Source organism: Dreissena polymorpha, chromosome 13 (genome assembly GCF_020536995.1).
Source record: "Dreissena polymorpha isolate Duluth1 chromosome 13, UMN_Dpol_1.0, whole genome shotgun sequence".
In the NCBI taxonomy this organism is placed as follows: domain Eukaryota; kingdom Metazoa; phylum Mollusca; class Bivalvia; order Myida; family Dreissenidae; genus Dreissena; species Dreissena polymorpha.
The window spans coordinates 22,948,201-22,972,274 of NC_068367.1; the positions used below are offsets into that span (position 1 = coordinate 22,948,201).

Consider the following 24,074-nt stretch of genomic DNA (forward strand, 5'->3'; position numbering starts at 1 on the left):
TGAAACTTCATAGGTACATTGATCATGACTCGCAGATGACCCCTATTGATTTTCAGGTCACTAGGTCAAAGGTCAAGGTCACGGTGACTCAACACAGTAAAATGGTTTCCGGATGATAACTCAAGAACGCTTAAATCTAGGATCATGAAACTTCATAGGTACATTGATCATGACTCGCAGATGACCCTTATTGATTTTCAGGTCACTAGGTCAAAGGTCAAGGTCACGGTGACCCAACGCAGTAAAATGGTTTAAGGATGATAACTCAAGAAAGCTTACACATAGGATCATCAAACTTCATAGGTACATTGATCATGACTGGCAGATGACTCCTATTAATTTTCAGGTCACTAGGTCAAAGGTCAAGGTCACGGTGACTTGAACCAGTCAAATGGTTTCCGGATGATGGCTCAACAACGCTTACGCCTAGGATCATGAAACTTCATAGGTACATTGATCATGACTCGCACATGACCCCTATTGATTTTCAGGTCACTAGGTCAAAGGTCAAGGTCACAGTGACAAAAAACATATTCACACAATGGCTGTTACTACAACTGACAGCCCATGAGGGGCATGCATGTTTTACAAACACAGTCTTCGAATGAGCCTATAAGCCCGAAGCCCGAGTCGATTCTTGGGCTTGTAGGTCGATCCTAAATGCTTATAAAATAGCCCTACCAGTCGATTAAATATTTGAGCGTATAAATTGTAAACAAACTGAAAAACTGAAACTTCTATGATCAATATCCTGATTTATACGCGTTTTTAAGAGGCATGATTTAATTCGCTATTTAAATGTCTTAAATGACATTATACATGTAAAAGAATGAACACATGCGGCCGCCATTTTTCTAAACTGTCATATAAAAATCCGGGTATGTTGCTATTTAAAGTAATGATGCAATTGACACCCAATCGAAATGAGGTTATTCAAACTGAACATGCGTAGACCACTTTCTGGGATGTTCGCGCATCGGGAACTTCGTAATGTTTTAAAATAATGACCAATCAAGAAGCGTATTTAATTTTAGAAGCGTTTTCCAAAAGTGTATTTATAATTCATGAACAATGGATGGAGCAATTTTTCAATAAAAATAAAAGAGTTTGTAAGGGATATTGTACGCATTCGGTTAAAAACAAATTGATCCTTATTACAGTTAGATTTCCATGTGTTTTAATCATTTATTCTTGCGTATTAGAAGACGTTTTTTTCAACAAATTATTAAAAATTGTAGTACTTTCGTTTATTCTGTAATCTCGTTCTGCTACATGACCTACTTTGCTACTTATGATCTGTTTACAAATATACAATACTTTTCACGGTTAACACATGCTTATTAAAACATCAGGAGTAAATCATTGTCACTTGGTAGATTGGGCAATTAAAACACCCAGTGGCATTTTGTTCTGCAGCCACATGCCGACAAGTCAGAAATTCACCGGCGATTTTCCTAGTAATAATACGATAATTATCTGTTATTTTAATAGCTTGATGTATTTTTCAAGTTCTTCAGATATTTTTTAAACATGATAATAATTCAATTTGCTTTAAAATAAAACCAAACACCGGTCAAACTGATTAATGGAATCATTTAATTTGAATGAGAACATGTGTAATAATAAAGTTACAATAAACAGCATAATTATCTGGTGCATTTTGTATAAAATGCATTTCAAAAGGAAACATAATATCCTTTATTACTGTAATCACATGCATCTGTTTTTACTAATGGAAGTAGATTTTCTGATTGTCAATAACTATTTTGGTGTTCCTGGCCAAAAAAGTCATAAAATTTATAATGACCTCTTCGGGCTATTGAACATGTCTTCGGGCTATTCAAAATTCCATTTGATAAGCCCAAAGGGCTATTTGGCTAAAATATTTAGCGTGAAGACTGCAAACAGCCCTTGTTTTACAAATATTTTGCGGAATATTTGTTGCTTTTGAGTATTTATGTTGCTTTAAAAGTTCTTATATAAGATGTCTATCGTATACACTATACAGGGCATAATGTTTGTCCAACATAATTATGATGGGCATGGAAGCAAATGCAGCAGTGATATTAAAATGGTGTGTGATAAAAGAGTTATCTTAGTTTTGACGCAGTATTACAAATAACCTGACTGTATATCCTGTCCTGAGACTTGATCACACTGTGTATTAGATATTGCATACATGAGGATTGCTTGAAATCCAAAGGACTTCCACAGTTTGTCAAATAGACGTACGACTGCAATTTTGGAGTGTAATTTACACCCTAATGTCCATTAATGGAAGCAGTGCTGCATGTAAATTCGTGGATTTAGGCCCTGAAGTGTGAAAATCATAGTATACATTTGGGCATTATGAAAGCCTATGATATGAGCACACACATGTGTGGGTTGCAAACAAGCACTTGCTTTAACCCATTTATGCCTAGCGTCTAGAAAAAAGGCCTTTAAAAAACGGCGTAGACCCAGATGAGACGCTGCATGATGCGGCGTCTCATCAGGGTCTGCGCTGTTTGCTTAAAGGAATTTCTGTAAGAAATATTCTAAATATACAAATAAGTATACTAGACATCCCTAATTTTGGAAATAAATTGATCTAATTTAGAAGGATCGGAGAGTCCACTAGGCATAAATGGGTTAATTCTCTAACAAACACCCATCTCAATTTGAAATTGTGGCCAAGTGCATTGCATGACTGTATGTTTGTAATATATGACTGAATAAAGTCTTCATCTTCATGGACAATTGATTACAAAATTTAAAAAATGTCACAACCCACTTACCATAGTGATTGTTCAACTGATAATAATTTATAATAACCACAGGGAAAAGTTTCTATAGTTTATAGACAAAAAATCGAAACTTTTCCCTGTGATAATAACCAGGTTTGTGGAATATTATTATTTATGAAATTCAAATACTCAATAATATCAATCAGTTCACAATAATTTTGCAAATGAAGTCACTGGGCGACAATTCAGGACAAATCTTTTACATGTATCAGTTATTTGGTAATTACACCAACACTCTAATTTACATGCATAAACTATTAGAGTCAATTAGAATGCTTAATTAGAAGTGCCTTAGGGAATATTTCGTGGTGTAAATAGACACCTATACATGCATGCAGATAGCACTGTAGTTTGTACTGCAACTGTGAAAGTATTCATGTCATGGATAGAGAAATATTTTGTGTTCACACTGGATTACACCATAATTCATAACATTAGGACATTGTCTTGTGCAGTTGTGTAAATAGATCAACAGAACTGGTGTTTATTTTCCCCATCTTGTAATATGATGCCTTTTCCCAGTTCTTGTTGATTGTTTTTGTTGTTGTTTATTCAGGTACTTGGTTTGTTACAAATATAGCACTGATCATGTTTTTAGACAGAACACGAGCAGGAATGTAAAATTGTGTCTCTGAAGAAACATAAATTGTATAGTGGTGAATATTGTAAAGGTGAATTGTGTGTAGTAAGAAAAATATACTGGGGATGGTTTATACTGGAGACAGTTAGATTGAAACCAATATGTGATATGTCTTGTTTTGATTGAGCAAGTTATGTATGTGCCTTTTTGGTGGTATAAGGTTTTTGAGTCATTATGTTGTATTTCTCTTGAATATTTAGATTTGCCTGTTTTTTTTTTGCTCTTGATCTTTGGAAGTCAATTAAAACGTTCTATTAGTAGAAAGTTAAAGGAGAAGTGATTTTAGCTTAAGCAGACCAGATGTGCACATTTGAAATGATACAGTTATAAAATAGAACTAAATTGAGATGCTGTAACAGTTATTGGTAAGAACACTATCAATAGCTTCAGTTGCTTTAAAACATTTTGAAACTTGCATGTTCACAGTTTTGCATAAGGTTATGATAAGTTCCTTCTTTAACAGGGAAACACAAGGTAAATTTACCCATCTTAATTTCCTTGTGAAAGTGTTTCGGCGTAAATGTCTTATAAAGATTTTTCCCTTACTCAAATGTTCAAGAAAATCCCTGCCAAACAAATGAATCCTACTACAAGTATTTTTTCTGCTTATTTGAGAGAAGTCACTGAAACATTGGCAACATAACCTCTTTGACATTATTGAGTTTAGTGTAAGGGATGTACACAGTTAGATATTGGGGAAGGCTCCACTTTTCTGTGCACAGTTGTTTGTATGACACATGCAAATTGTGGTCCTGTTAAATATACTTGTTATACCCCCACAAACAAAGTTAGGGGGGGTATATAGGAGTGAGCTTGTTGGTCGGTCTGTCGGTCGGTCAGTCTGTATTATAGTGTCCGCTCTCTAATTCAAGTTGTTTTCATCTGATCTTCACCAAACTTGGTCAGATGTTGTATCTTGATGATGTCTAGTTAAGGCATTGGTATCAGCTAAGAAAAATTTGGACCTGTATTGTTTGCTAACTGTGATTAAAGCTGATATTCATTTTGTTGCTTTTAAAGTAAACATTAAAAGATTGTACAGTACATGCAGCTGGTGTCTCTGCTACTCATTAGTTTTCAAATTTCATACATATAACAGGTAAAACTGAATATAAAGCATTGTTACTGTAACACATTGTATTCTTTGATTGATCTCTTATTATAAGAACTGCACCATGCATACTGGTGAGTGTGTTAAATGTGAAGGATTGGAAAGTATCTGATAGCATGCCAGGGTTTTTTGTTTACATTTTGATCACAAATACCAACCTTTGCTATATATATATAATTGCCGCTTTTATAGAGCATGATAGTTTTCTCTTGGGCCCATCACAAACTAAGGGGAGTCAATGAGCTGGAATCAAGCTAATTTCTAATCATGCATACAAGGTCATATTGTTATGGCCATTTAAAAAAAGGACGTTAGAAATTCCTGATTTTCTCTCTCTTTTCACAGGTAACTAGGAAGTTTTCTTCCATAGCCATTACATTCCTTTTACATTATCAGCGCAGATTGAGGAAGATTTCAATAATTAGATGTAGCTTTATGCATTTTCAGCTTGGCTGTTTTCGGAGAAAACCCGAGCTATTGTCATAGCCTGCTCGTCGACCGCTGTCCGCCGGCGTCGTGCTAATACCTTAACATTGCTTCTAAAATCAAAGTGCTTCCACCTACAGCTTTAAAACTTCATATGTAGATGCACCTTGATGAGTTCTACACGCCACACCCATTTTGGGTGACTAGGTCAAAGGTCAAGGTCACTGTGACCTAAAAAAAACAAAAAACATTCGGTCAAGCTTTCATTTATTCAAAACTGCACCCGCAGCCGAGCGTGGCACCTGTTATGCGGTGCTCTTGTTTAACAAATTAGAAGCAGAAAAGCATTGTTACTCTTTACCTTTACTGCGCACAAAGGCCTCATGGTGAGCCTATTTTATCCATTTGCTTGATATCGATACTTTAAAAAAATGGGCAAACTAATTTTTTTTGAAGCCTCAATTCCGCTGAACTGATAAAAACTTGGTCATTATGCAATGGTGTTGGTTCTAAATATGTAAACACGTCACCAAACAAGCCTTTTGTTGATTCTTGATCATCATCAGAGACTGACAACGTTGAAATTTCAAGCAGTAAGCCCATCTTGGGTTGGGGGAGAGAATGTTTACTTTCACCTTCCTTATACATGTTCCTATTAAAAATATGTTACTTATTGAAAGACTAACATTGTGCATGTGAGATGGGTAAAAAGCACTGACTTGTATTGTTTAGTTGTAAGATCTTTTAAATTAAAAGGAAAAAATAAATAAATTTACTTACAGTCTTATCTGGTACCTTTCAGTCCTAACTAATTGACGCCAATATATTTATTGTCTGCGGGTGCATGTTTGGTTTCGTCAAAATGAAAGTTAGTGTTACCATAGAAATGAAGAAAAAAACGGATATTGATGACTTTTGGAAAACTGGAAACTTTAATGGGGTTTGTATTAGTTTAAATTTTACCCCTTTGATGTTAATTATGACCCATATGGCACCCATTGAACCTATTTAAATAAAATATAGTTTTTTATATACAGGTCTACCCTTTAAAAATACTCTTTAAAATTTAAGTATCACACTATATTAACAAATGGGTAAGGGTTGTACCCATGAAATATCTCTAGACCAAAGAAAATAACTTCCTTGAAAGCAAAAAAATCCCTATGAGCATATGAAAACCTTATAAGCCCCTTTGGCTTCAATCAATGGAATTGTATATCTTAAATAGACTGTGGCAGATGTTAAATATTCCTTCATATTTACATTACAATTATTCAGCAGGCTGTTGTAAAGGGTGGGGAAAGGTAGGGGAGGGGGGGTATTTCACTCATGGTAACTACCTGCTGCCAACAGACTCACTAAGGTTCCAGCATTGAGCGATAATCAACTGTATCTGTGACAGAAATGTTAAGCAAATGCTACAGTATGGTGTGCAACCCTCGCAATATTGGCATCATATATTCTCGATGTCTGGAATAAGCATGCCACAAAGTGATTTGTGAGGATTTGATGACTTAATCATGATTGGAAGATTTAAGAAGTAAATTTTAAGTGAAAAGTTGAACTGTTTTGTGAGGATACTTGACAGTACCTTCACTTGCACTTGGATAGAATTTCAAGGAGATAGTAAAGATTTTTATTTGTATTTTGTTTTGGTAGTTAGTATTAAAAAGGGCTTTGGATTTTCTGTGTTGCAGTTGTTGCCTACTGTACAGTTTTTTGCTGTTTTTTCTTTCTTACAACATGAACAGCTATTATGTATGTGGTATGTTTCGCTAAATATTCTTGGCAAATGTTTCTTGATTATTTGCGTGAAGCAGTTCTAGAGGTCTCTGTAAATGCATCTCTTTGTGTATTATTATAAACCTTTTGTATTCAGCAAAGTGTAGTAACAACTAAGCTAAGGACTTCAGCTGCTAAATGCCACAGAAATGCAACTGTTATGTATAGTTTGTTAATTTTGATTCTCATCTTAATGTATTTAATTAATTTCTTTAACCTTCAAGGTTTTTATTTTGTCTTTTGTTAACACAAACATGATATACATTAATGAAATTGTCTAATGTAATTAAGGAGGTATATTAATATTTGAACTATTACAACAAAGAGTTTATCTTTATCAGATATGTGTGCAACATAATTACTACACTGGTGTTTTTAATAAGTCTCCACCATCTGTAGACTGTATGTTCTTTCAAAGTTTTTTTGTCTCAGTACAATTATTTACCAGCAACAGTGTCACCTCAGGTTCTATTAATTCATACCAAAAAAAACTTATTATGCCCCCCTTTGAAGGAGAGGGGGTATATTGTTTTGCACATGTCGGTCGGTCCGTCCACCAAATGGTTTGCGGATGATAACTCAAGAATGCTTACGCCTAGGATCATGAAACTTCATAGGTACATTGATCATGACTCTCAGATGACCCCTATTGATTTTCAGGTCACTAGGTCAAAGGTCAAGGTTATGGTGACTAGAACCAGTAAAATGGTTTTCGGATGATAACTCAAGAACGCTTATGCCTAGGATCATGAAACTTCATAGGTACATTGATCATGACTCGCAGATAACCCGTTTAGATTTTCAGGTCACTAGGTCAAAGGTCACGGTGACTTGACACAGAAAAATGGTTTCCGTATGATAACACAAGAACGCTTACGCCTAGGATAATGAAACTTCATACATACATTGATCATGACTCACAGATGACCCCTATTGATTTTCAGGTCACTAGGTCAAAGCTAAGGTCAAGGTACAGTGACTCGAACCAGTAAAATGGTTTCTGGATAATAACTCAAGAACGCTTACGCCTAGGATCATGAAACTTCATAGGTACATTGATCATGACTCGCAGATGACCCCTATTGATTTTCAGGTCACTAGGTCAAAGGTCAAGGTAACGGTGACTTGACAGAGTAAAATGGTTTCTGGATGATAACTCAAGAAAGCTTACGCCTACGATCATAAAACTTCATAGGTACATTGATCCTGACTGGCAGATGACCCGTATTGATTTTCAGGTCACTAGGTCAAAGGTCAAGGTCACTGTGACTAGAACCAGTAAAATGGTTTCCGGATGATAACTCAAGAACGCTTACGCCTAGGATCATGAAACTTCATAGGTACATTGATTATGACTCGCAAATGACCCGTATTGATTTTCAGGTCACTAGGTCAAAAGTCAAGGTCACGGTGACTCAACACATAAAAATTGTTTCCGGATGATAACACAAGAACGCTTATGCCTAGGATCATGAAACTTCATAGGTACATTGATCATGACTTTCAGATGACCCCTATTGATTTTCAGGTCACTAGGTCAAAGGTCAAGGTCACAGTGACAAAAAACGTATTCACACAATGGCTGCCACTATAACTGAAAGCCCATATTGGGGGCATGCATGTTTTACAAACAGCCCTTGTTTTAACATGTATTTCAGTTGTTTTCTTTGCTACACAGTTGTATGCCTAATGTAAAACAATACAGGTGGTTTGGGCAATTTAATATCTTTTTGTCATGCAGCTAATTAGGTTGCACAACAACATAATATACGTATCATGGTGGCTATCAGTATTGTGTGAACATGCTGAAATATTTTCAAAAAGACTGAATTTGGAACTTAAGAGGAGTTGTTATCATGGATTAATACCAAATAACATTGTTCAATGAGCTCTAACTAATATTGGTTACAGTGAAATCTATTGTGTTTTAATTGATGAAATATTATTAATAATTAAGAAAGATTAATGAAGAATGTTTTCTGCGGGTTAGGTTGGGAACTACATGCATAGAACACATTTCTGTTGGTAACAACGTAGGGTGCTATCAAATATAATTTTGTATTGATCTCATTAGGGTATTCCCAGACAAATTCCACTGAATTCAGGTTTCCTTGTTATTTTTAGAAATTTTATGACCAACAAATATCCTTGTTAACTTGAATGGTGTGTCAGTTACAATCAGCCAATATAGCCTTGCAATGAAGTTTTATTTTGGCTTCTGTGTCTTGAATTCTGGGGATTGTTTTTCCTTCAAGACATTGTTTACCTGCTTAAATTGTCTCCTTCATTGCGTGACATTATATGATTTGGCATAATTTGGTTTGGGTTAAATTGGCTGAACGACAAGAATTTAAATGAAGGGTACAGAAATTTACTGGAATACTCATGTTTGTCACCAATTGCTTGACCTACATAAAGTTTAAATGGCTTTTGCAAATATAAGTGTTTATAATGTGTGCTGAAAGTTTTCAGTCTGTTCCTGGAGTAATTTGACTAAGAGTGCTGAAAATAAATCGTTTGTCTTCAGTGTTAAAAATAACAGAATATATTACATGTATAATAGGAAAGTAATTTGGTTGTAAGTCTTGATTGTCCAGTGCTTGTTTCAATGTTGGCAGGAGAACTTTGCCTATAAACTGATTAATGTGTTTGTAATAAAAACTAGTTTGAAACAGAGATGCCTCAATACAGTTTTGTTGACTAATGGAAAGTCACTTAAACTCAAATGTTTAGATTCAGGGCAGTAAGATAGTCATTCTGAATGACAGTTCTTCCACGTTTGACAGAAATTTTGTGTACTGAAACAATTGTGTACTGTGTAAAAATTTCAAATCAAAAGATTGAACAAAGTGAATTTTATTTACCTTGTGAACAATTTGATTGAATACTCGTTTAGCCATTCAGAAGAAAATACTTTGTTTGACTTTTGATTTGAGTTATTGCACAAAATTTCGAAATTAGAAAAGGGTGCTTATACAGTTTTTGTGTGAATTTGCTGTGGAAACATTCTGACCCAAATGGGCTGTGCAATGGTGCTCTAGGCATGGGCTCCCACCACCACAGGCACTGTTCACACTGCCATACATGCAGGGAACAAGGGCACAGTCACATGTTCGGGCCCATAAGTCACATGATCCCTGGGCACTGGCAGTCATGGATCAGTGCACAGATACAGACACCAGAGGAAACAGAGCGGGTCGCAAAGGTTTGTATGCAGTGAGAGACTTGGTCTATTGATATGAGCCACGTTCGGAGAAAACTGGGCTTAATGCATGTGCGTCAATTGTTGTCCCAGATTAGCTTGTTTTGACTGCACAGGCTAATCTGGGACGACACTTTACCCACATGCATTAAACCCAGTTTTCTCAGAACAAGACTCATATAGGACGTGCTTGTGCATAGTCCCTCTGGTGCTGTCAGTGAAATTACCAGGTTTGACAATTTGCAAGCAATTCTTATGTTTTTACTCTAGTCAAAGAAATTATGTTAAAAGTCGCCTGTTTGAAACCGACAATCAGAGTAAATCAGGTTGAGAATTTAAAAGGGCAGGGCTAGTGAGATTGTGCTGGTTACAATCATTGTAAGTGTCCGTATTCGGTTAGATTGGCCTAAATAAAATACAATAGAAACTTCACTTTTCATGTAATTTTTACCCAACTTAAACACTTACACAATTATGTACAATTAACTTATTACCATTCAGAAATAATCATGGTCAAACCATGTTTTAATCATGTTTTAAAAATTATTGTTCATGTTTGAAACATGTCAAGAAAACATGTTTAGTCATTTGTTTAACTATGATATAAACATATTGGAAACATTATTGATTACGTTTTAACATTGACAATATAACCAAAACATTTTTTATCATGGCCAACAAAGGCCGAGTTTATTTCATTATAAGGCTAAGATATGGCAATGAACTACTGCCATCAAACTGTTTCGACTATATTTATGCAACCATGATATACCGTAATTACTCTATGTTTTCGGACATTTAAAAATAATAAATTTTTTTCGTGTCCGAAAACTTAGATACAACAAATATTCACAAAATAGAGGTGTCCGAAAACTTAGAGTCGAAAATTGAAGTGTCCGAAAATAGCGTCCATTGTATCAACCACTACAGGTAATTGCACCCGCTTGTAAAATACCATGCCGTTAAGTATAAATTACAGTTATTTATGTTTGCACTGCCTTTTAAATAATTTTAATTGCTTAATTTATTTGACAGAAAGTTACTACAAGGTTGTACTTTGACCAACGAGTTCAAAGATGAGCATGTGATCTACCGATACTCTCTAGTATGAACCTGTAATTAACGCAATAAAAAAGAAAACTGTGAATTCTTTGTTATTTCCAATAGCTGTTGTCTAACACCTTCCATTGTTCGTAAAACTTGCAATAGGGTGCATCACACTTTGAAGCGTTTAGTATTTGTCACAGTCATTTTACTGAGAAGAGGTATTGCCATTGCGGCAGATAATTAAACTGTTAATTGGCACTACCCCTGGTAATTGTCATAACGCTTATGCTATCGGGCGAAACCATTGTTTTATACCGGTTTACAAGGTTATTTACCCAATAACGTAAATACAATGGTCCGTGGCCCTCAGGCATGCACCTGCCATGTTTTATGATGTTAATCTGGTTGTAAAACCCCATGACCGAAGTGTCATTAGATATCAAAAACAGTACCGATTTTTGGTAAAATAGCGCTGTAAAATATACTGTCCGAAAACTTAGAGACATTAATCATACATGCAATAATTTTTTAGGTCCAAAGCGGGACATTCCATAAAAAATTGTCGGGACATTTGACCAAAAAGCAGGACACCTAAAACGATTTATCATTCCACCTTTACTGTAGTCAGTATAGTACTAAAAAAACTCTTGATACTTTTATTCAAGACATAAAACATCTGATATGAAGCATGAAATCTAAAACCTAACAATAACAGTTTTATTAAATAAGACAATAGCAAACAACGAAGATAATATTCATCTTTCTTATAGTACAAAATCTGGAAAATTACGACAACAATACTCATTGTATTACTTTCAATGGCAAACATTAACGCAGGGGAGGCTATCCAGTACACTGAAAGTACCGGTTACAGTAATCTATCTACCGAACAGTTACATCAGCTTGACACGGAATGCGCGGAAAGATGGTTTTTAAGCATGTATCCATGCGCAGTTTTTTACTTGTCAATTGTCGCGGCTTAATTGGAGTACGGTCAAACTGTCATGCATAGCACCTCGTTGTTTTTAGCTTAATTGGAGTAGGGTCAAACTGTCATGCATAGCACCTCGTTGTTTTTATTACAATTACACCCAAATACACTAGACAGGATGGGTATCACTTATTGGACTGTTTGTTGCGATTTTGGTATATTGCACATTCGGATTATCCCGCTATTTTGGAACTAAACATTGAATGTAAAAGACTCATTAATGACGTAGAATTAATTTTACAAAACAATTGTTTTGTAAACCGTTTCAAACAAAGACAAAAACAAACACATTTTCAACATTTTTTTCATTATAATACAACTATCGATAGCAATAAGCGACCACTATCTTAAAGACCACCATGGTGTGAATGCCTGATAAAATCAATAATTAGCCAATAAATCGCTGATAAGGTGTCATAAACAACACTGGTACACACGAGAAGAAGGATCGGATTGTTAATTGGGGGCAATAAAGGGATTAGCGGTGGTAAGTATTAGCGAAACAGAGCTTGACTAGCGAATTTTATTGGGAACCTATAGACCTTACATCGTTTTTTACGAATGTCGGGACAAATCGTCTCATATCGGGACGCCGGGACAAAGGGCCCAAAAGCGGGACTGTCCCGCCGAGATCGGGACGTCTGGCATGTATGCATTAATTATGGACGAAAACTCGTGTGTCCGAAAATTAAGAGTCACGAAAAATTATTATTTTTGCTAAAAAAAGGGGTGTCCGAAAACTTAGAGTGTCCGAAAACATAGAGTAATTACGGTAGCCATGTTGGGAAAATGATCTGGTTTTGTAATTCACATACATAAATAGTAACCATGATGGTTGGAGCTAAATTCATCGCCTTGACAAAGGTGTTTTATATTCAAATCATAGATGAATCGGATTTGACCATGGTAAAAAAACTGCTTCGAACAAAAAACTAAGTTCTGACCTTGATATTGTTTTGTTTTTAAAACACTCTTAACTATATAATTGGTGATGATGCTGATGATGATGATAAGTTTGAACTTCCGATGATATTTAATGGTATGGGAAATGATCAAAACAATTTTTATTTAAAATAAAGGATTATGTTTATTTGCAATTGATTTGACTTTTTAAATGGCCATGTTTACATGGTTGACTATGATTATCACTGATGGACATGGTTGTGAACTTGCTTTAGTCATGAAGTGACCATGTTCCAGACAGGAAAGTTAGAACTGACTATGATGTTGAATGATATGAACATGATCTAAATGATGAAACAAAAGGATTACGTGTTTGTATTTTTGTGTGCTGTTGCTTTGACTTTGAAATGACTATTATCTAAATAATCCACATGCCTAACTACATGTATATTATTTGAATTCATGACTTAATGAGAATGTAGCATACTAATGTAAAATAGTTGATGTTGGTTCTAGCAATATAGGATTTTATGATGCATAACATGATTATGGATCTGACTTGGCATATTAATATACCATTTCCCGCTCAGTAGGAAAGTTAAAATGGCGATATGCAACCAGGAAACATGTAAACAACCAAAACCGGCTCATCAGACAGCTGTTTGCTGCTGATCAGTATGGTATGTGTTTGATATGAAGCCTTTAAAACTTGAATCTATCAAGTTGTTGTTGTCATCTGACAAGAAGCACAATAAAGCCAGATGAGTGTTGTTAATGAATTAATTTAAAGGCAATTAAAATGACAATTGATAACTGCTGATGATAGCATTAGCATATGTATGTAGCAGTAAACAAAACTTGTTCTGCTCTTCAATATCAACAGTCTTATTCCAAAGTATGCTTTCTTCATCTTTTTGGGAGAATTTTTTTTTATTTACTTCCTCATTGTGTGAATTGTATATCAGAATAAATAAATGATGTCCACACAGACAAGGAAGCACGGTCGGGTGAAATTGAAAACCAAGATAATGTAACAGGATTATTCTTGTGGACAGACATGATGTGTCAAAAAGAAATCAACTACATGTGATTTTTTTCTGTCATAGATTTGTTAATATGGTTGAATCAAGTTACAGTTTATTTCCATTATTTTGTTAATTAATATAACTCATATTTGGCAATTTAAAATGTATCTATTTGAAAGCTTGGTGTTTATAAAGTCATACATAATACTGATAAGATAATCCTTGTTTTGATTTCTATAAATATTTAAGTGAAGTTTAAATGATAAAAAAAAATCTTCCTCATTCCATATATAAATATATTACACCTCACAGATATTGGTTCTTCTACATCTACATGTATATGACCAGTTTCAGTCTGTAAAATGCGATAGAGAGTATATGGACCGGTCACTATTTTTTGTCTATGGACCTTTCGGGGTTACACACCACTATTTGTGCATTGTGTTGAAGCGTTTTATTGAACAGCATTAACACAACGAAATATTCACTTCCATTTTCTATTCTTCCATCCCTTTATCGAAACTTATTTTAAATCACACTATTTTATTGTATTCCTATCGAAGTTTACATTATGTATTATAAACACACAATCCCAAATATGTTTTGCATTCGTTCGATGCCTTTAACAAATAACTAACTGTTAAAAAAACACCACGTTCGACAACATCCAGCGAATTTAAAGCTCCAACTGGAATGTTTCGTCAGAGAAACTATGTCACACGATATACGTCATCGTTTGTGCATTCAGTTGCATGAAAAATAAAAGTGCGGAAAGCCGGTACAACACTGTACAATGATACCGGGGACACTCTTCGGTGTAATATAAGAAATAGTAAACTCCACTTCGGTCACAATGGCATTATAGTGACCAGCCAGGCAGTCAAAAACTGTATATGGACCTCAGCCAACGGCTTCGGTCTATATACTGTTTGTGGCTGCCTGGCTGGTCACTATAGTGTCATAGGGACCTCTCTGTCTGTCTATATACTGTTTGTGGCTGCCTGGCTGGTCACTATAATGTCATAGGGACCTCTCTGTCTGTCTATATACTGTTTGTGGCTGCCTGGTTGGTCACTATAATGTCATAGGAACCTCTCTGTCTGTCTATATACTGTTTGTGGCTGCCTGGTTGGTCACTATAATGTCATAGGGACCTCTCTGTCTGTCTATACACTGTTTGTGGCTGCCTGGCTGGTCACTATAATGTCATAGGGACCTCTCTGTCTGTCTATATACTGTTTGTGGCTGCCTGGTTGGTCACTATAATGTCATAGGGACATCTCTGTCTATATACTGTTTGTGGCTGCCTGGCTGGTCGCTATAATGTCATAGGGACCTCTCTTTCTGTCCATATACTGTTTGTGGCTGCCTTGCTGGTCACTATAATGTCATAGGGACCTCTCTGTCTATCTATATACTGTTTGTGGCTGCCTGGCTGGTCACTATAATGTCATAGGGACCTCTCTGTCTATATACGGTTTGTGGCTGCCTGGCTGGTCACTATAATGTCATAGGGACCTCTCTGTCTGTCTATATACTGTTTGTGGCTGCCTGGCTGGTCACTATAATGTCACAGTGACCTCTCTGTCTGTCTATATATGGTTTGTGACTGCCTGGCTGGTCACTATAATGTCATAGGGACCTCTCTGTCTATATACGGTTTGTGGCTGCCTGGCTGGTCACTATAATGTCATAGGGACCTCTCTGTCTGTCTATATACTGTTTGTGGCTGCCTGGCTGGTCACTATAATGTCATAGGGACCTCTCTGTCTGTCTATATACTGTTTGTGGCTGCCTGGCTGGTCACTATAATGTCATAGGGACCTCTCTGTCTGTCTATATACTGTTTGTGGCTGCCTGGCTGGTCACTATAATGTCATAGGGACCTCTCTGTCTGTCTATATACTGTTTGTGGCTGCCTGGCTGGTCACTATAATGTCATAGGGACCTCTCTGTCTGTCTATATACAGTTTGTGGCTGCCTGGCTGGTCACTATAATGTCATAGGGACCTCTCTATATACGGTTTGTGGCTGCCTGGCTGGTCACTATAATGCCATAGGGACCTCTCTGGTCTATATATGGTTTGTGGCTGCCTGGCTGGTCACTATAATGTCATAGGGACCTCTCTGTCTGTCTATATATGGTTTGTGGCTGCCTGGCTGGTCACTATAATGTCATAGGGACCTCTCTGTCTGTCTATATACTGTTTGTGGCTGCCTGGCTGGTCACTATAATGTCATAGGGACCTCTCTGTCTGTCTATATACTGTTTGTGGCTGCCTGGCTGGTCACTATAATGTCATAGGGACCTCTCTGTCTGTCTATATACTGTTTGTGGCTGCCTTGCTGGTCACTATAATGTCATAGGGACCTTTCTGTCTATATACAGTTTGTGGCTGCCTGGCTGGTCACTATAATGTCATAGGGACCTCTCTGTCTGTCTATATACTGTTTGTGGCTGTCTGGCTGGTCACTATAATGTCATAGGGACCTCTCTCTGTCTATATACGGTTTGTGGCTGCCTGGCTGGTCACTATAATGTCATAGGGACCTCTCTACATACGGTTTGTGGCTGCCTGGCTGGTCACTATAATGTCATAGGGACCTCTCTGTCTGTCTATATATGGTTTGTGGCTGCCTGGCTGGTCACTATAATGTCATAGGGACCTCTATGTCTGTCTATATATGGTTTGTGGCTGCCTGGTTGGTCACTATAATGTCATAGGGACCTCTCTGTCTGTCTATATACTGTTTGTGGCTGCCTGGTTGGTCACTATAATGTCATAGGGACCTCTCTGTCTGTCTATATATGGTTTTTGGCTGCCTGGCTGGTCACTATAATGTCATAGGGACCTCTCTGTCTGTCTATATATGGTTTGTGGCTGCCTGGCTGGTCACTATAATGTCATAGGGACCTCTCTGTCTGTCTATATATGGTTTGTAGCTGCCTGGCTGGTCACTTTAATGTCATAGAGACCTCTCTGTCTGTCTATATACTGTTTGTGGCTGCCTGGCTGGTCACTATAATGTCATAGGGACCTCTCTGTCTATATACTGTTTGTGGCTGCCTCAGGCTGGTCACTATAATGTCATAGGGACCTCTCTGTCTATATACTGTTTGTGGCTGCCTGGCTGGTCACTATAATGTCATTGGGACCTCTCTGTCTATATACGGTTTGTGGCTGCCTGTCTGGTCACTATAATGTCATAGGGACCTCTCTGTCTGTCTATATACGGTTTGTGGCTGCCTGGCTGGTCACTATAATGTTATAGGGACCTCTCTGTCTATCTATATACGGTTTGTGGCTGCCTGGCTGGTCACTATAATGTCATAGGGACCTCTCTGTTTATATACGGTTTGTGGCTGCCTGGCTGGTCACTATAATGTCATTGGGACCTCTCTGTCTGTCTATATACTGTTTGTGGCTGCCTGGCTGGTCACTATAATGTCATAGGGACCTCTCTCTCTATATATATACGGTTTGTGGCTGCCTGGCTGGTCACTATAATGTCATAGGGACCTCTCTGTCTGTCTATATACTGTTTGTGGCTGCCTGGCTGGTCACTATAATGTCATAGGGACCTCTCTCTCTGTCTATATACGGTTTGTGGCTGCCTGGCTGGTCACTATAATGTCATAGGGGCCTCTCTGTCTATATATGGTTTGTGGCTGCCTGGCTGGTCACTATAATGTCATAGGGACCTCTCTGTCTATATACGGTTTGTGGCTGCCTGGCTGGTCACTATAATGTCAAAGGGACCTCTCTGTCTATATATGGTTTGTGGCTGCCTGGCTGGTCGCTATAATGTCATATGGACCTCTCTGTCTATATATGGTTTGTGGCTGCCTGGCTGGTCACTATAATGTCATAGGGACCTCTCTGTCTGTCTATATACTGTTTGTGGCTGCCTGGCTGGTTACTATAATGTCATAGGGACCTCTCTGTCTGTCTATATACTGTTTGTGGCTGCCTGGCTGGTCACTATAATGTCATAGGGACCTCTCTGTCTATATACGGTTTGTGGCTGCCTGGCTGGTCACTATAATGTCATAGGGACCTCTCTGTCTATATACGGTTTGTGGCTGCCTGGCTGGTCACTATAATGTCAAAGGGACCTCTCTGTCTATATACGGTTTGTGGCTGCCTGGCTGGTCACTATAATGTCATAGGGACCTCTCTGTCTATATATGGTTTGTGGCTGCCTGGCTGGTCACTATAATGTCATAGGGACCTCTCTGTCTATATACAGTTTGTGGCTGCCTGGCTGGTCACTATAATGTCATAGGGACCTCTCATTCTGTCTATATACGGTTTGTGGCTGCCTGGCTGGTCACTATAATGTCATAGGGACCTCTCTGTCTGTCTATATACAGTTTGTGGCTGCCTGGCTGGTCACTATAATGTCATAGGGACCTCTCTCTCTGTCTATATACGGTTTGTGGCTGCCTGGCTGGTCACTATAATGTCATAGGGACCTCTCTGTCTATCTATATACGGTTTGTGGCTGCCTGGCTGGTCACAATAATGTCATAGGGACCTCTCTGTCTATATACGGTTTGTGGCTGCCTGGCTGGTCACTATAATGTCAAAGGGACCTCTCTGTCTATATACGGTTTGTGGCTGCCTGGCTGGTCACTATAATGTCATAGGGACCTCTCTGTCTATATACGGTTTGTGGCTGCCTGGCTGGTCACTATAATGTCAAAGGGACCTCTCTGTCTATATACGGTTTGTGGCTGCCTGGCTGGTCACTATAATGTCATAGGGACCTCTCTGTCTATATACGGTTTGTGGGTGCCTGGCTGGTCAATATAATGTCATAGGGACCTCTCTGTCTATATACGGTTTGTGGCTGCCTGGCTGGTCACTATAATGTCATAGGGACCTCTCTGTCTATATATGGTTTGTGGCTGCCTGGCTGGTCACTATAATGTCATAGGGACCTCTCTGTCTATATACAGTTTGTGGCTTCCTGGCTGGTCACTATAATGTCATAGGGACCTCTCTGTCTATATACGGTTTGTGGCTGCCTGGCTGGTCACTATAATGTCATAGGGACCTCTCTGTCTATATACGGTTTGTGGCTGCCTGGCTGGTCACTATAATGTCATAGGGACCTCTCTGTCTATATATGGTTTGTGGCTGCCTGGCTGGTCACTATAATGTCATAGGGACCTCTCTGTCTATATACGGTTTGTGGCTGCCTGGCTGGTCACAATAATGTCATAGGGACCTCTCTGTCTGTCTATATACGGTTTGTGGCTGCCTGGCTGGTCACTATAATGTCATAGGGACCTCTCTGTCTATATACGGTTTGTGGCTGCCTGGCTGGTCACTATAATGTCATAGGGACCTCTCTCTCTGTCTATATACGGTTTGTGGCTGCCTGGCTGGTCACTATAATGTCATAGGGACCTCTCTGTCTGTCTATATACGGTTTGTGGCTGCCTGGCTGGTCACTATAATGTCATAGGGACCTCTCTGTCTATATACGGTTTGTGGCTGCCTGGCTGGTCACTATAATGTCATAGGGACCTCTCTGTCTGTTTATATACGGTTTGTGGCTGCCTGGCTGGTCACTATAATGTCATAGGGACCTCTCTGTCTGTCTATATACTGTTTGTGGCTGCCTGGCTGGTCACTATAATGTCATAGGGACCTCTCTCTCTATATATATACGGTTTGTGGCTGCCTGGCTGGTCACTATAATGTCATAGGGACCTCTCTGTCTGTCTATATACTGTTTGTGGCTGCCTGGCTGGTCACTATAATGTCATAGGGACCTCTCTCTCTGTCTATATACGGTTTGTGGCTGCCTGGCTGGTCACTATAATGTCATAGGGGCCTCTCTGTCTATATATGGTTTGTGGCTGCCTGGCTGGTCACTATAATGTCATAGGGACATCTCTGTCTATATACGGTTTGTGGCTGCCTGGCTGGTCACTATAATGTCATAGGGACCTCTCTGTCTATATATGGTTTGTGGCTGCCTGGCTGGTCACTATAATGTCATATGGACCTCTCTGTCTATATATGGTTTGTGGCTGCCTGGCTGGTCACTATAATGTCATAGGGACCTCTCTGTCTGTCTATATACTGTTTGTGGCTGCCTGGCTGGTCACTATAATGTCATAGGGACCTCTCTGTCTGTCTATATACTGTTTGTGGCTGCCTGGCTGGTCACTATAATGTCATAGGGACCTCTCTGTCTATATACGGTTTGTGGCTGCCTGGCTGGTCACTATAATGTCATAGGGACCTCTCTGTCTATATACGGTTTGTGGCTGCCTGGCTGGTCACTATAATGTCAAAGGGACCTCTCTGTCTATATACGGTTTGTGGCTGCCTGGCTGGTCACTATAATGTCATAGGGACCTCTCTGTCTATATATGGTTTGTGGCTGCCTGGCTGGTCACTATAATGTCATAGGGACCTCTCTGTCTATATACAGTTTGTGGCTGCCTGGCTGGTCACTATAATGTCATAGGGACCTCTCATTCTGTCTATATACGGTTTGTGGCTGCCTGGCTGGTCACTATAATGTCATAGGGACCTCTCTGTCTGTCTATATACAGTTTGTGGCTGCCTGGCTGGTCACTATAATGTCATAGGGACCTCTCTCTCTGTCTATATACGGTTTGTGGCTGCCTGGCTGGTCACTATAATGTCATAGGGACCTCTCTGTCTATCTATATACGGTTTGTGGCTGCCTGGCTGGTCACAATAATGTCATAGGGACCTCTCTGTCTATATACGGTTTGTGGCTGCCTGGCTGGTCACTATAATGTCAAAGGGACCTCTCTGTCTATATACGGTTTGTGGCTGCCTGGCTGGTCACTATAATGTCATAGGGACCTCTCTGTCTATATACGGTTTGTGGCTGCCTGGCTGGTCACTATAATGTCAAAGGGACCTCTCTGTCTATATACGGTTTGTGGCTGCCTGGCTGGTCACTATAATGTCATAAAGACCTCTCTCTCTGTCTATATACGGTTTGTGGCTGCCTGGCTGGTCACTATAATGTCATAGGGACCTCTCTGTCTATATACGGTTTGTGACTGCCTGGCTGGTCACTATAATGTCATAGGGACCTCTCTGTCTATATACGGTTTGTGGCTGCCTGGCTGGTCACTATAATGTCAAAGGGACCTCTCTGTCTATATACGGTTTGTGGCTGCCTGGCTGGTCACTATAATGTCATAGGGACCTCTCTGTCTATATACGGTTTGTGGGTGCCTGGCTGGTCAATATAATGTCATAGGGACCTCTCTGTCTATATACGGTTTGTGGCTGCCTGGCTGGTCACTATAATGTCATAGGGACCTCTCTGTCTATATATGGTTTGTGGCTGCCTGGCTGGTCACTATAATGTCATAGGGACCTCTCTGTCTATATACAGTTTGTGGCTTCCTGGCTGGTCACTATAATGTCATAGGGACCTCTCTGTCTATATACGGTTTGTGGCTGCCTGGCTGGTCACTATAATGTCATAGGGACCTCTCTGTCTATATACGGTTTGTGGCTGCCTGGCTGGTCACTATAATGTCATAGGGACCTCTCTGTCTATATATGGTTTGTGGCTGCCTGGCTGGTCACTATAATGTCATAGGGACCTCTCTGTCTATATACGGTTTGTGGCTGCCTGGCTGGTCACAATAATGTCATAGGGACCTCTCTGTCTGTCTATATATGGTTTGTGGCTGCCTGGCTGGTCACTATAATGTCATAGGGACCTCTCTGTCTATATACGGTTTGTGGCTGCCTGGCTGGTCACTATAATGTCATAGGGACCTCTCTCTCTGTCTATATACGGTTTGTGGCTGCCTGGCTGGTCACTATAATGTCATAGGGACCTCTCTGTCTGTCTATATACGGTTTGTGGCTGCCTGGCTGGTCACTATAATGTCATAGGGACCTCTCTGTCTATATACGGTTTGTGGCTGCCTGGCTGGTCACTATAATGTCATAGGGACCTCTCTGTCTGTCTATATACGGTTTGTGGCTGCCTGGCTGGTCACTATAATGTCATAGGGACCTCTCTGTCTATATATGGTTTGTGGCTGCCTGGCTGGTCACTATAATGTCATAGGGACCTCTCTGTCTGTCTATATACGGTTTGTGGCTGCCTGGCTGGTCACTATAATGTCATAGGGACCTCTCTGGGGTTTACTTATTCTTAAATAATTTTTGCAGTCCTTTAATATATGTAACTTTTCAGAAGTAAGCTTGGATGATCCATATTTTTGCAGTCAAAATGTCATGGAGTGAGTTTTTGTTAATAATAAATTCTCAATTAGTAAGAATATATCAATATTCTTTAAAGCATTGAATAATAAAATAATACCAAAAGTGGGCTGACAATTGTGGTGCAAAACAATAATAATGGTAGTGCTTGCTTAATTGCCTATATTATTTAGTAAATTAACTCAACGCCCTTCAAAGTTCAAGGTTGAAGTTGAGGTTTCAGCAGGAGGTCAGAAGGCAATAGAAGAATGGTTCAGCTCTCAAGCATGGTTCAGCATTCTTCTTGTATGATTAAGATCTGCATTTAAATGTGAATCTAACTTTTGTTTATTTTCAGGGAGTCCTTGGTTTTGAAGAGCTGAAGAAGTACATGAGACAGGGGAATGAATTCTGTAAGGAGGTGGCCCTTCTTATACATGAAAGGTAATGTGCGGCTACTTCAACATCGTTATTTTACTATTTTTCATATTTTTGCTAAAATATGTTATTATTGCAAAATATTGTCATTGGGCATAGGTCATTGCTTTACGGAAGAGCTCAATTACATGGAAAACAAAAACACTTCAACACCGTTATTTCGAAGTCGTCGGGACCGTTAAAAAAACTTTGGATTAACGATAATTCCAAATAAACATTTTACAGAAGACTTCTTTGATTCTGTAAAAATAAAACATTGTAAAATTCGCATGGTTCGGTTACACGCTTACTTAAAAGCGTAAACTAGTCAGATAACAATAGATTTCACTTGTAACAAACGGAGGAATAAAACAAATCTTTTTCTTGTTTTTATTTTTGTCTAATTACAGAACATATAAAATATAACGAATAGAACAAATTATCAGACATACATATATATGAATACATTTTCGGAAATGAATTAACATTTTTTGTTACTTATACGCCATGTCTCTCTTAACTCCGGCGTTCGCACAGACGACAAAGGTGTAATTATCGGCTTTTGACGCGCCATGACAAAGGTGTGAAAATACACTCAGTAGTTTGCAGTTTTGACTTTGGATTAAAGATTGATAATTAGGTGCGAATTATAGTGTTGGGACCGACTGAATCACTTTGAAATAACGATTTCTTCCGTTTAACGAAGTTCGGATTAACAATGAAATTTTACATTAAACAAAGAAGACCCAAAATCAGGACCCGAAAAATACTTCGAAATAACGGTGACTTCGGATTATCGGTGTTCGAAATAATGGTGTTGAAGTGTATATATTTTTTCGTAACAATATATTCATCGAGCCATGAATGTATAAGTTAAGCTAAACAATGAAAATGTTAACTCTATAAAATGTTTAATAGAAAGCTAAACATTTTGTATATTATGTATCAAGCTATATGCATATAATGTATATGTCACAGTAAGCCCTGTATATGTCCGATTATACAGTGTATATGTCAACTAATACAGACACGGCGAAAGACAGGCGCAATATACAGGCCAGACTGGCCTTCGAGGAGAAAAAAATTACAGGCAATTAGTTTTCTGTAAAAGCTTTTTGAAACAAATAGTTTTTTCCCTCAAAACTATTTGTCAAAGAGTTTTTTACAATTTGATAAAAACTTACCTATATTTCGGGATGAGATGAGTTCTTTATTTTGCGCATTGATAATTCTCAGCAATAAATAATTCATTTAATTAAGTTGCTATAAATTCACATTTTCAATGATTGTTTGTTACTATTTATATATTTATATTGGCAAATCATGGATGATAATGAGTTATTTTGTTTCAAAGGCGCATTTCTCAATCAACGACATGCCAGTGGAATCATTTTTCCACAATGTTATTTGTATTAAAAACATGGAATCGACGCGGTGTTTTGAGCCATAATTTCAGAAGCTGTCACCACATGCCCTTTTAAGTCTGAGAGTATACGGTCCACATCGTCTTTTTTCGACA

At 38.4% G+C, this 24,074-nt stretch overlaps 1 protein-coding gene across 2 annotated transcripts in view; it reads left to right on the top strand.

Annotated features, from left to right (window-relative positions):
• LOC127855115 (nostrin-like) overlaps positions 1-24,074 on the top strand; it is a 53,290-nt gene that overhangs the window by 5,613 nt on the left and 23,603 nt on the right. The window contains exons 1-2 of one of the 2 annotated variants that reach the window (XM_052390490.1): positions 9,690-9,950; positions 22,497-22,582. In XM_052390490.1, the coding sequence (XP_052246450.1) occupies positions 9,789-9,950; positions 22,497-22,582 (248 nt within the window). In that variant the 5' untranslated portion in view covers positions 9,690-9,788. Of the gene's footprint in view, positions 1-9,689; positions 9,951-22,496; positions 22,583-24,074 lie in introns of those variants that run through there. The other variant, XM_052390491.1, reaches the window with a different exon arrangement.